Source organism: Phymastichus coffea, unplaced genomic scaffold (assembly GCF_024137745.1).
Source record: "Phymastichus coffea isolate CEN01 unplaced genomic scaffold, Cenicafe_Pcof_1.1 PCOF00038, whole genome shotgun sequence".
Taxonomy (NCBI): domain Eukaryota; kingdom Metazoa; phylum Arthropoda; class Insecta; order Hymenoptera; family Eulophidae; genus Phymastichus; species Phymastichus coffea.
This window is the reverse complement of record NW_026706849.1, coordinates 1,961,969-1,976,452: the sequence shown is the minus strand read 5'-3', so window position 1 is coordinate 1,976,452 and position 14,484 is coordinate 1,961,969. Positions and strand designations below refer to the sequence as shown.

Here is a 14,484-nt window from a genome sequence, read left to right as displayed (position 1 = left end):
AATCACTTGGCGATGCGTATCACTTGTCACTGAATGCGCCCATTGAACTCGCGAGATCGTCTCGCTCACATCACTTGGATAATAATTTCAATTCAGCACTGTCGTGCACTTGCAAAAAAAAAAAAAAATACGCAAAAAACAAGAAAAAATTGGATCGAAAACGAAACAAGAAGAGTCGTCGAAGTATTGCCGGCAGCAGCGCAGTGGGATGTAACGTACACAAGGGGCCACGTGAAGCGTAACGCGCGCACTGCCTGTCTAGGAAAAAAGCCCAGACCGTGTGGGCCTCTACTACTCCCTCTCCGTACTACCGACAACGCGCGCTCTCTCTCTCTCTCTCTCTCTCTTTCTCTCTCTGTCTCGTGTTATTGCTCTTAATCGCGTTTGCTCTCACTACTCTCTCTCTCTCTCTCTCTCTCTCTTGCTCGCTTCCTTCTTTTAATCGGCGCTCTCGACAACCTCTCCTTTCGCTTTTTTCTCTTTTTCTCAATTTTTGCTCGTTAGCCTTCATTTGCTTTCGCCCGGACTCTTCTTTCATTGTCGTTTTCGACGACCAACGACTCTCTTTCTCTCTCTTTCTTTCAATTTGCATGCGACGATTTTAAACTTTTGTTTCATTTTCATTGCAGGCCGTCGTCCAGTCTGCAACGCGTTATTGTTTCGTGTTTTATCGAGTTAACTGGATGGTAAATTACAAAAAAACGTCAAATGTCTCGCGTGAAAAGCATGTTTTAACGCTTGTTGATCACTGATAGTTAAATCCAACAGTTGCTTCGTCGCAACAATCATTTATAACAAGAAATAAATACATCGCGAACGAAGCCAATGACATTCAACGCAGCTCGCAAAAAATTGCGACCAATTTGGCGACAATATTTCAGCGGCATTTTTATTTTTCGGCAGCTTGGCTTCGTACGAAAGCAGGAGGCGATTTAATGACAAAAAATTTTGATAGAGCGCGATTATTCAAAGGGAACCCGAGAAAGGAACGAAATGTTATAAAGCCCGGCGCGTTTCTCTCGCAATTACCCTTACGACCATAAAACTGTCTCCGCGAGTTCTCACGTGGAGTAATAAATGACGCCCCGAATCTGGACTTTTCGCTATGTCCCCCGCTGTCAGCATTTTTTTCTTTTTGTCTAACCGCCGACACTCCCCCCCCCCCCCCCCCCATACATACACCACGCAATACAACAATCTGGAGCTGCGGCATCTGTTTCAGCTCCAGCTCGACGTCCCTCGCACTCCCGCAGCAGCAGCTTGACAGGTGCCCCCATGTATTTCTGTTTCACTTCCTCGTTACGGCGGACGACCCAAGGCGCGTACACGATGCAAGCTGCGCACCGTCCCGCGTTCCAGCGTGTAACCGAACACATAACACGTGTGTATATGTATGTGTGTGCGTGTGTGTGTAAGCCAACGATTTCGGCCTCGTTGTCCGACCGCCCGGTTGCCTTGCAGTTGCGCTCGCTTTGATCTTGCTCCCTTTTATTTTATAAGAGTTCAATTCGATGATGCGCTCGCTCTCTTGCTTGAATCTCACTTGCGGTCACTAATGGCATTTCTCTCTCTCTCTCTCTCTCACTCTCTCCATATAATTTTCGAACGATAGTTTCCATTCAATTATTTATAGTATGCTATATATTAATTACACATCGTGCATTTTTCTATTGTCAAGTCACGTACTTTGAAAATGCATCGTAGAAATTTTTTATTGGCATTCATCGCATTGTAAAGATTCAAATTGATTTAAAATTCGTGAAAGAAAAAAGAATATTGGCGCAGCTAGTGTACTTTCCAATAAATCTTTAGTCCTGCAGCATAGTACAAACATATATAATATGACGTATTCCACTGTCCTCAATTCACAAACACACACAGACACGCTCCTCTCTGATAACAAATTGCATAAGCCAGCCCACATTATTCTCGCACGCGCCGTTGCGCAGATAAAATAATTGCGCGATTCGTAACACAAAACCTCATTGTTTTTTAACAAAAGCCCGCGCGGCGCAAATACAAAAATAAAAAGAAAAGGCAGGAGCAATTTTACCAATTTACCATTATATACATGTTTTAGCCGGTCAATTGGCAGTTTGACCTGATTTCTTATCATGTCAACCTTTTCGCTACTTCGCGCGTCTTGTCGTTCATCGTCCTCCATTCTCATAGTAATATAATGCCATAAGTTTGCTTGTTTTTTACTGCAATAGGTAATTCAGACTTTAACCGATTGCATGGTAAACCTGGAGTAAAAAGCATTTTAAATGATTCATTTTACAGTTGGTTTTACGAGTGACGAGAATTCCGAATTTCCAGACGAACGAAGTAGAAATTTGGTTTGGAAATTCATGAAAAGTTGGATGTTATTTTGAGTTGTGAATTGTAGATGACAATATAATTGCATAAATTGCACTAATAAACAAACGCATGTAATATTCTTAAAAAATTTATTTTTATTTTTCATATTCGTATTACTTTATTAAATTAGTTAACGTTTTTATTAATAATGTTATAATAGGAAACCTGTGTCACTGTAGAGTGAGTGTCGTTTAATCTATCAGCAGGCGCATTGAAGTTGAGCACACGCTGTCTATGACCAGCAATGAAACTATTAGCAAAGTTAATATTGTTATTCGTATCACAATTTAAATTAATAATACACCATTTTAAGATATTGGTAAACCACTGCAGTATTTTGATGATATTTTATTTTTAATATTTATATAGAAAAAGTGGATAAATTCTAAAGGTAAGAAAAAGCCAGTATTGTAAGGTTGAAAGAAGTACGTGCAGTGAGATTATAGATGCTTAGCCATACACTCTGTATGAGTTATGCTCTATGTAAGTTGTAATGTTATTGCTACCAGCGGTAACGTAAAGCAATTTTTCATCGTCTATTCCGCTTATGATAAATTAAGATATTTCTTACTTTAATATTTGCTTTGAGTTGTGTAGTAAATGTATTGTTCGAGATTGAGATTACGTATAGACGAAGCTTGCAAATGGACGAATACACTGATGAATAATACACTAGATACATATCTGAGCAAGGCGCAGTCAAGTATGTAATTGCACAACCTTATTCCCCGGTCATATTAAATAATTTATACCCTATCAGTTATTTTTCGTGAAAATGAAAACAATATATGCTAGGTATGGCGTTTTGAAATCTTTACATGGGAGTTCCGTATTGCAATACTCATTGCTTACAAACATTCACAGCCGCTAAATCCTTATTCCAAATATTTGTATCATTTTTTAAATCAAATTGTATTTCTTTTAATGATACATACCGTTTATTAATAATACGCTTGTACTGATTTATAATGGTTAGAAAAATGATCTATTATTATATTAACACATATGTATTTACTTAATTATATAATCTATTATTATTTTTTGTATTACGGACATATGAAAATTTTCAGAAACGTGAAATTTCTATATGTATGTTTCTGTAATTCTAGTAGTTCGGATTTTACCTTAACTTTTGGTTCAGTCATGATGTATGTAAAAACTTCTCCTCTCTCACCATTTCAGAAGTAGTAGGGAAGGTAAGTCTATATGCTAATAACTATAGTGCACCAAGCTAATACGTACAGGTACTCAGTCTCTGCAGCGTTTTACATGAACGTAGTCTTGTAGTAATCATAATCATAAAAATAACATACACATAGATTGTTTATAAATAAGCTTTTTGTATATAAAATATTTTAGAATCCTTTGTACATTTTATCGAAGTTCCTTGACACTATATATACTTGAATCTTTTAAATAAGTGATTTGACAAACGTTTATTACATTATGAACAACGTTTGGATTATACAATTAACTATACTGCTAAGACTGGCTGAAGTAAAATATTATTTCATTTGTGAAAATAAAATTTAAAGATAATTTCAAATTAGTTTTCTATGTATGTGCGTGACAGATTGTATGATTGCGATTTGCTTGAACTATCGACATCACGTTTATACAAATACGTGGGAAAAATTAAAATTTATTTTTATTGAATATCTAAGTTTCCACGCCTGGCATCAACAAAGAAAACTATCATGTGTAGTAGGGATAAGTTAAAATTAGATTTAAAAAATATAATTGATGGTTTGTAAATCGACGCTCAATTGATCTATTGAAACTTTTAAATTGTTCAAATCGTAAATCGTTTTGAAGAAAATTGGTTTAATTGATGCTTCTATCGAAAGTAACCATATCGTAAAATTAAATTATGTTCAAGCTAGTTTTTCAAAAAAATGATAAAACAGTAGTTAGACTTAAGCTCGGCAATTCAATAAAACAAAGGATGTAAGCTTAGCTCAAAAAGAGATGGAGGCTTGAATCACTATTGGGTTTCTTATCGTTTCCATGCTACCAGGATGAAATGAAGACAATTTTCCAGGTAAGGTACGGATAATTAGCTAAGATGATAATTTTTCTGTCTTCTTATTCATTATTATTTTTTTAAAGGCTTCAAAATTCCATGTATGATCACTTTCTTGATTAGATTACGTGCTTATTACAATTATTTTCTTTTTGCAGTAATAAACTTTGTATTTAAAGAGGTAAGTGTGTTGATGTTTAGGTCGTTCGTTGGAATTCGGTCAAATTATTTAATTAGTTACTGTTAGATGTACTTTGATAATTTTTAAAGAAATTTAGTTTGCATTCAATGCTATACATTAGATATTTTTTAATTTTTGTTTCACTGATAATGTTACTGTCATCGCTTGAATAATTTACAATTAAACTGAAGAGGAAAAATATTCTAAAAGTACAATCAATTTTACGTGTAAGAATTTGTCACAACTGTTATATGTAACTTTAATTATTTTTACTTTGTCTCGAGAAAAAAAACATTCTCAAGTTGTCGCAAGTATTGAAATATATAGGCATTTCAGAACGGACTGGTCAGTCATTTCCAAGAGAAACTAATGATCGATGCGAGTTAACGCGAATGATTTATTAAATTATTGAAAAGCCTATAGCCACTATTTACTGGTATGTGATATATACAAAGAAAGTTTCTTTAATACTGTATTTAATCACAGTCACTTTACTTATAATAAACATAGACAACAAAAGATAATCAACTGATAATTTTGTCAATAACTATTAGATCATTAATAAATCAATTTCTCTAATATAAGACGTTATTATTTCATTCAATTTTCTATAATATTTGAAAATGGAATTCCAATTTACCATTTTACTACAAAATGTAACTATTATTCTGACCATGTTACCTTTGGTTTGGAGGTTTTAAATTATATTAATATTTTATTTATTCAATATTTTAGCTAATATACATATATAGAAAATAGGTAAATCAATATATACGTTACTGTAAATATATATCTTTATTTCGCCTTTTTTTAATACGTTAACATTTGAATCTTTTAAAATTTTATCAAACTTTATGTTCATATTTATTGTTTTCTGAACTTTCTTCCTCCTCCCACACATTTAAAAAAGGATAGAACCTCAAGAAAATATAGGCTATAAAATTTAGAGGCTGTTTATAAATTTTAAAATTTACTCGCAACATGCAAGTATATACACGTAAATATATGATAATTTGAATTATAACTATAAAGTGCCGTTAACTTCGCTCGTATTTCTGTTGTTATAAATAATAAAATATTTAGTGTTTTCTTGTCAAATTTAAAGTTGGCGCTTCGTAGTTGCGATGGAAATTATCATATATTTATGTGTACATATATATGCGTGCTGCTAAAAAATTTAAAGATTTGAAAACCGCCTCTATAGATTCTACGACCTAATCGTATTATTTTACCTTTTTAAAAGGAGTGTGGGGGAGGTTCTATGTATTAAGCTCGTTTCAGACTATTACGTTAGTTCTAAGGATGTAGGTGATCGATTTCCCTGAAGTTACCTACGTAGTATTGAATTTCAGTGTAATAATTTAGGCCATTATTAGAAAAGTAGGTCAACAAATATAAAAAATAAAATAATTTTTATGAAAATTAAAAAGAAATTTATATCTCCGATACCATTGCAGCTATTGAATTATAACTTTTTTTAAATAATTTTTAAACTACGTACTATCAGAGAATTAATAGAAAAACATCTTTTCGACAATATTAAAAAAGTTATAAGCATTTGTAATAAACAAATAGTTATATTTGAAAAAGTACATTTTTTATTAAAAAAATTATTTTTTCCGTTGAATTCCTTGGACATTTTTTCTATAAAAATGAACATTAAAATTAATAGCCATCATATAAGAATCAGTAAGAAACTATAGCAACCGCTCCTTTACGGCATCGGCCTATGACGAAGTTCTCGTTGCCGGCTTGCTGTTTGTTGCGATCTGCCTTGATCATTTTTTTTTCAAGAATTGGTCTATATTTGCTGATTGGAATTAATGGTAAGTGCACATTCGATACTGATCATTAAGCCAGACTAGTCAAGTAGTAAAGGTCGGCTAGCCCGTGACATGACTATCGACTTAGGCCGGCGCCGTAGGGGAGCGCTCGCTATCACCCTTTATGACTTATATAATGCCTGCTCTATCAATTTTATTATTGATTTTTATGGAAAAAGGCCCGAAGCAACCAAGGGAAAACAAAGTTTTTAATTAAAAATACACTTTTTAAGATATAGCTATTGATTTATCACAGAAGTTAATAATTTTCTTAATATTGTTGAAATGATATTTTTGTATTGATATATTGATTGTTCACCATTTGACGAGTATTTGAAAGAAATTGATACCAATATTTAAATCAATTACATACTTACATGCTATACTATTTCTGCTGGTACTGATCTCAAACAAAGTGATGGCATAGAGTCTATCCTGTACAAAATATAATCTTATAACGAGATGACTATGTACATGGAATATGCGAGCTTTACATTTAAGATCAAATGACTCGATAAAAATTATTGTATAGATTCTTGAAGCAATCCCTTAAAAGATGAATAACAAAACCATATTAACAACAAAATAATATTGTAGAAAAAGCCTTACTTTTTTATCATACCTCACATGATCAAGGGCTTTTTTATTTTACAAGCTTCCACAATAATTGAGGGGAGGGGGTTGTTCTTTATTTTTTTATATTTTACCAAAGTCTGAATAACGATACTTAATAGCATTTTAATGATTTTATTGGAGTATTTGGATGACTGGATATGTAAAAAAGTATTTACAATCAACTTGTTTCTGAAAAGATGATTTATTATTACACTTTATCTTGCTACAGTTTTACTCAAACAATTGAATAATTTTTCAATTTAAAAATTTTATTTTTACATATGTTCTTTTTAAATTATAACTCAATAATTTTACTACGATGAAATGTCAAAATGTATGTTGATAAAATGTTCATTTCTTTATTTCTGAATATCTATAAATTCAGATTATTGTTGAAAATGCAAAATTCATAACATTTTTTCGCTGGTCATTTTATCACAATGGAGTCTAGTCTATTCGGTTTACATGAAACTTAAGATAAAAATCATTCATTTTTGTCCATATACATTGAAATAACAACACACACACATACACACATATGTATATATATATATGTATGTATGTAATAAATAAATTCAATAGAATTGAATGACAATATATTACAATACTAGTGTGGAAAAGTAGATTATAGTCCAATGAGTGTTTTCACTCGAACGAAGCGATCATGGGTGATACATGTTCATCACCAGACAGAAGCATCTTTGTTGAACACATATTGTAATATATAGTTTGACAATGTTTTATGCAAATACTGTTCGTCTAAAATTACTACCGCAAGTGATTTATTTGCATATATATTATTCAAAACAAACCGTCATAAGACAAGATACAACCATTTCAATACAAAATACATGTATCCGTTTTTACATGAAAAAATGCGTTTTATATGTATTTATTATACTTATCTATTTACTGTAGTGTATAATTAGAATATATGTATATATATATATATATATTTAGAAATAATATGTTTTACATTACTATATCATATATTATTTATTAGTGCTTTTGTTCCACTTATTAAACTTTTACAGCGATGTAGTACACATATAAATATCAAGATTTATGTTAAAGCCATATACAGTCATTTGAATATTGAATTTCGCAAACATATATTTATCGATAAAATATAATAATTTTACAAGAAGACCATCAGATTTACGAGAGACAAATTTTGGTGAAAATTCAATTTGGAAAAATTCTCCTTACCAATAGAAAAACAACCGTGTTTTTGGATTTTATTTCATAGGCTTTTTTTGGACTTAAGAGTCTTTATAAATAATATTTTTATATATTGTAAAATTTAGCTTATGTCTAACGTTAACTAATAATTCAAAATTGATTTATTGCAATGTGAAAGTCATTAAATGAAAGCTATAATCAATACGGGTAGTTGAATTTTTTTAGATTAAACTGTTAGGAAGTTACGCTAATACAAAATTTGCTTAAATAATAAGTTAATTTTCTCGTGAAGGAAATTTATCGGAAATTTTATTTATAAATTTTTTAATGACTTGACTTTGGAATAGTAAAACTTTTTTCGACAATTCGTTTTAACTAATTTCATTTCTACTTGTGATCTTTGAACTGTAAAGGCTATAAAACTGTAGACCAATTTCTAAAAGGGTTATTTAGACATAATAATGGACTTACTGTTTCAAGATACTATATATAAGGCTAATTTGATCTCAAAAATGGATCTGTGAGACGGGTATTTTTATTTTTACAAGGATTATTTTTCAGCATTTGATTGAAATTTACCTCCTGTAGCTTTGTTGGTATCCTTGTTAGTATTTAGTCAATCATGAAATAGATAAAACATAATAAATATTAATGAAAGCAGTTTTTGTGAAAATACTTTTAAATAGTTTATTAACAGAATTATATCAATGATATTGAATAGGAACGTAGAGTTATACTAGAAGATAAAAACAATAATTTTTATAGGGTGTCGTAAAACTGGAGAATAATAGTCTAATGAATGGAGACTGCTTTTTACATTTTATTTCTTTCGTAACTGTAGCCCGTCATACGAACTTGTGTTTTTTGCTTCTCTTAAAATACCTACAGTTTTTGAATTATTACGCTGAGTTCTTGCTGAAAATAATATAGAAATGGTTTGTTGTTTGTACACGAATGACAATTTACTTGGTCGATGAAATTAATTTATTTAGTTTTAAAAAAACCAGAAATGTTATAATTTAATTTCATGATATGTTAAGTCCGATTATTTTTTGAAAAGTTCTACCATCTCTGATATGAAATATTATAAACGGTCTTATCATTAATGATGTTACAGTTGACATTTTTATATACTGTTCTTTTTGCTAAATAATAATAATATTGAAAGAAAATCGCCATGCACTACAATAAATGAAGATAGAAAAATTCAATTAAAGTAGTTTGGAAAGCGAACCTGCGCTGCTTTATAAAAATCTAAACTGTTCCTAACTGCTTTGATTATAACTGCATATTTTTAACATATTAGTGAGAAACTATGTTTATTTACTTTATTGAGAAAAATACATTCAAATGAGATTTTATGCCTATTGCATCCATGTATCTCATTTCACTATTTATGTAGGGAAATTTCCTCAATTTTATGATTTCTTTAAATAAATGTAGATCGACAGAAATAATTTGCATTAAATGTATCAAAAACATTGAGTGCAATGAGCTTGTTTTGATTATATGATGCGTTCTTTTTGTATTCAGTGTAAAAATAATATCTAACTTTTCTATATTAAAACATTTAAAAACTTTCATAGTAAAATACCTTTCATGAAATAAAAAATGGTGTTATGATTGAAACTGAAGAACAGTTAAAAACTGATGGCGTGGTATATGAATTTATTGAGGTATGCTGATATCGTCACGTTATGATAATGAAGTTATTCAGCAGCAAAAGAATTGTACTGTTGAACCACATACGAGATAGTTTCAATGACGTAATTTTTTATGTATTTATTCAAATTTTGAAAACTTTTGACAAATATGTACTATACAAATCTTTTCATACTAATAGACATAGTTTAAATGTGAGAAATTTGTATACATAAATTAGGCATTGAAATCTATACTCATGGTAATGGTGTTCTACCTATTCTAAATTATCATCTTTCCTTCTATAAAGTTGATTTCTGTCTGCGACGATATGATATTCAGTTATGTAAAAACCTACCATCTCGCTAAAATGTCAAAAGAACTATCGACGCTTTTATCTGATTTTTTTCATAAATTACCAATTGAATTTATTCGCTTTTGTCGATTTCCTTCACTGACATTCAATTTTCTTTATATATATGGCAATTGAATAAATCGGGCAAATATGTATGTATGTATTTGGGAAGACGCACCTCGTATCAGTGTACCTATATGTATGTACCCGGAATATAATCAAATGTAGCGGATAAACTTATCAATAGTCGTCCGCGTCTTCGAGGGCGTCAGCGTCGACAATGTTGATGACTTGTTAGAAGCTACCTTCGATGCCTCGATCACGGTCAAGCTCGAACAGATCAAGATCACCGCCTCCGGCATTTTGAGGCCTCAGCCCAACGCAATCGCGAGGCGAGCATTCAATACGACCCTCGGAGCCGCAGCTGCACTCCACGCAATTGCCTGTCGAATGCGGCAACACCTCGCCTTGCTGATATGTCCTTCCTGCAAATGGAACATACCGTGTACCGATGCTGCAATTTTATAAGATGATGTCTGGCACAAGACTATTTATAAGCATTCATCATTGAAAATTTTCAATGGCTTGTTTAAATTACTTTACATAATTTACAGTTAGTTATAAACAATATAAAATAAAGAAATTTCGGTAATGACATCAATTGCGAATCGGTTACGTATATTTCTGTAAAATATATTTTTCATACATCTTTTTATGTTTAGCCGTAACAAGCTACAAGAATACAATTACATTTCCTAATTCGACCTAAGTCGAATTCGGCGACTTTTTTTAACTAAATTCAAATCATCCATGGTATGAGGCTGCTAATATAATGAAATATTATTTTGTGAAAATGAAGCTTGAAGGCTGTCCAAACAGATTCAACTTATATTTGTTCAGCTGACGGAATATGTGATTGATTTGTACATGAGAACTACAGACATTGCACAGACTTGACAAACACAAAACAAAAATTTTTTTAATGAAATCCGTTAAAATTTGTTATTAGTCAAATAGAGAAGATTTTCTACGCCAACACAGAAAGATATCAGTGGTAATAAGGACGGCTCAGTTATGAAAAACAAAATTGGTACTCAAGATATTGTATAAATGTACAATTTAATTAAAAGTAGGTTTACATGCATTTACAATGAATGCAAGTATTGATACTATACATTTTGATAGACTAGGAAACGTATCTAAGCAAAATAAATATTTTAAGCTTACTATTATTATTTAGAATCTATTTGAATTGAAAAACTTTGCAAATTGGTTAAATGATTCTATTGAGATTAACCAAGAAATAACCTTCAAAAAAAGTTGTCTGAAAAACTGATAAATTGGTGGTTAGACTTGGCTTTGCAATTTAATCAGGCAAAGGACCAAGGTTTAACGCAAAAAGAGACTCGAATCCCTCAAGACTCGAATCCCTCCCTTGTACCTTGATGGAACGAAAGCAATTCTCAATCCGGCGGGCAGGAAATTTTCCAAGATGACCATTTTTCTGTCTTTATACGTGTATATACTCTTGAAGGGCTTCCAAATTTTGTATATTATTAATTACCGTATTAGCTTACGCGCTAACTACAGTATTTCTTTATTGCAGCTGTTACACTCGAAATAAGATTTCTACTTAAGAGAGATGAACTTGTTCGATATTGGGCAAATCGAGAAATCAAACTTGGAGAACAGATTTGATCAGTCAAAAAGCGTATAAAAATTTTGAATGTAGTTTAATTGTTTATTTTTGCTGTACATGAGATCTATTCAGATTTTTATTTGCTGATGATATTGTTTAAATCACTTTTCAAGCAATTGGGATATTATGATAAGTATTAAAATCATTCAGACAAATCATAATTTATTAATATTTTTAAATAAATTAATTTAATTAATCTATTTAGAAAGTATTGAAAATTAATTAACAATAGATATTCTAAATAAATTCTAAAAAATTAATTACGTTATGTTACAATTTAAAAACTATTGTGAAAAGTCGCCGAGTTGGTAAAATATGTAAAATTGCTCATCGGCATATGTTGAATTATTTTATGAAATCATAAATCATATATCAATAACTAATATTTTATGATAGAACATTATAAATTCAAAACGAAAGGGTTATAAAACTACATTTACAGAAAGAAATAAAACTATGTGCAATGATTGTAATATTACTACTAGCAGCTACTATTACGTATTGTTTCGAAATTTTTTTCCATTTTAAAAATAAAAATATAGTTTTACCCATGACGAGACATGTTGGACGTGCCGTTGTCGTCGAAAGAGCGGCCGTTGTTGTCAAATTTGCAGCTAAACGATTTTCATTATTCTCTTTTACGTTGCCAGCTTGGTTTCCATCTTCATTGCCGTTATGCTGCAAATAAAATAAAATAAATAATTTTTCAAATATTTTTATTGAATTTAGCCAAGTATTATTTTTTTCTAATCACGGTTTATTATATTACATAATTTTTCAACGTAAATTTTGAGAATAACAAATTTATGTTCATTTGGATAATTATTTATTTCATTGTTTTTTTTTTTTCATTCTTACAATATAATCTTTAAATATCTGCTCTATTTATTTAAAAATAGGTAGATTTCTTGCGTTTTACTATTACTATTCTTTTGTTTACTTCATTCAACATTTTTTTCCGTCTATACTATTAGCTGTTTTGATAAGAAACTAGAAGATCAATTGTATCACGGTGTAAGTTTCATGAAATTGGATATTAATTTATCATAATGTATTAATTTATCATGGTAATCATCTCCATTGTTTTTTCCATGATTCAATTCTTGGCTTTATTTATCGTTTGAATTGGAACTTCTGGGTAGGATAGATCATTTTGTGGATAGAACAAAATTTTTTTAAGATGGTTATGATTTCTATCAGGGGGGATGTGATATCCTTCAGGATAAGATTATGACTCCTGTGTCGATGTATATGACTCCCATCATTATCTCACTAATTATTTTCGTTGCTTTGCTTATGTTATCATGCTGTTAATTATGATTACTAAATGAATAATTATTTAATAATTATAATGTAGGAGAGAAAAATGGAGGAATACTCTTAATACTTCTTTTTTTCTCTCATTCACATACATACGCACATGCACACCAGGACAAATATCATATATATGACATTTTCTTCTTTCTATTACTTTTCATAAAAGTTTGTAAAAAATTTTATATATATATATATGCAGAAGATTTAGATGTAATGAAAACATAAAGATTCATATGAATAATTTTAATAACACGAAATTAAATAACTCTTATCATTAAAAAATTAAAAAAAAACATTTCAAAATTAATTCAAAGAAAACCTTCTTTATAAGAAAGCAAAAGATATCTGAGCAAGATATATGATATCCCTACGTATTTAATTAAACCTTATGAATACGAATTCGTCGTGCTCATCGTTATGCAGTCTTTTTTTGCATATAAAATTACACTTGCAAATCTGAACTATAATTTTACTACTTTTAAAATTATATTGAAGAACGTATAATCATCTTTCGATGATAATAATCTGTAGCTATATTTTTTAGAACCTATGTATTAAACGCAATTTATTATTTAGTAATAAAACATGTTGAAATGAGATTGTTTAGCAATAAAACGTGTCCGAGTGAGCTAAGCGAAGATTTTCCGGCTATTTATTAAAACGGTAATTAAGTTCTTGAAGAATGAATTGATTGGAATTACTAGTATATTTTCAGCCAACTGTATTATAATAAAAAATTTTTTATGTCCATCGCGCATATTAATTATCATTGAATATATGCACATTTGTGTATAACCTACGTTGAATGAATATTAGTCTTTGTAAAAAACGGGCAATAACTGGCATAAAAAATTGTTCTGAAAATTAATTTATTCCTTGCGGTAGGTTCAAAAACTCTATTAACTACTTTACTAAAAGCACGTGAGAATATTTCATAACAAAATGACTTCAACTTACATTTAGGCTGTGTCCGGAAGCTTCTGGTGTAGCCTCAGGCCGGGCAGCTGAGTAATCGTCCTCCTCTGTTGTCCAAGAGTCTTCGTCGTCATCTTCATCTTCCTCTTCCTCGTCCTCCTCTTCATCCTCTTCGTCGGTTGGTAGCTTGTCGCTCAGCTTGGGGCCCCCGAAGGTCTGCCACCAACAGTACACTTCGCCCGCCACGCACAGACAATGCGAGCTCTCATCACGTGATGGGATCTGCCAGAGAAGCAAAATCCTCGATTACATTTCCTATCGATTCTCAGCCTTATTTAGATACTGCGGAATAAGCAGTTGTATTATTATTCC

General features: G+C 30.9%; 1 protein-coding gene across 1 annotated transcript in view; it reads right to left on the bottom strand.

Annotated features, from left to right (window-relative positions):
- Positions 1-7,200: 7,200 nt before the first annotated feature.
- LOC131663691 (uncharacterized) overlaps positions 7,201-14,484 on the bottom strand; it is a 73,842-nt gene continuing 66,558 nt past the window's right edge. The window contains exons 3-5 of the mRNA XM_058934232.1: positions 14,155-14,394; positions 12,429-12,558; positions 7,201-10,666 (exon numbers count right to left, since the gene is read on the bottom strand). Of these exons, the coding sequence (XP_058790215.1) occupies positions 10,476-10,666; positions 12,429-12,558; positions 14,155-14,394 (561 nt within the window). The 3' untranslated portion in view covers positions 7,201-10,475. The remainder of the gene's footprint in view (positions 10,667-12,428; positions 12,559-14,154; positions 14,395-14,484) is intronic.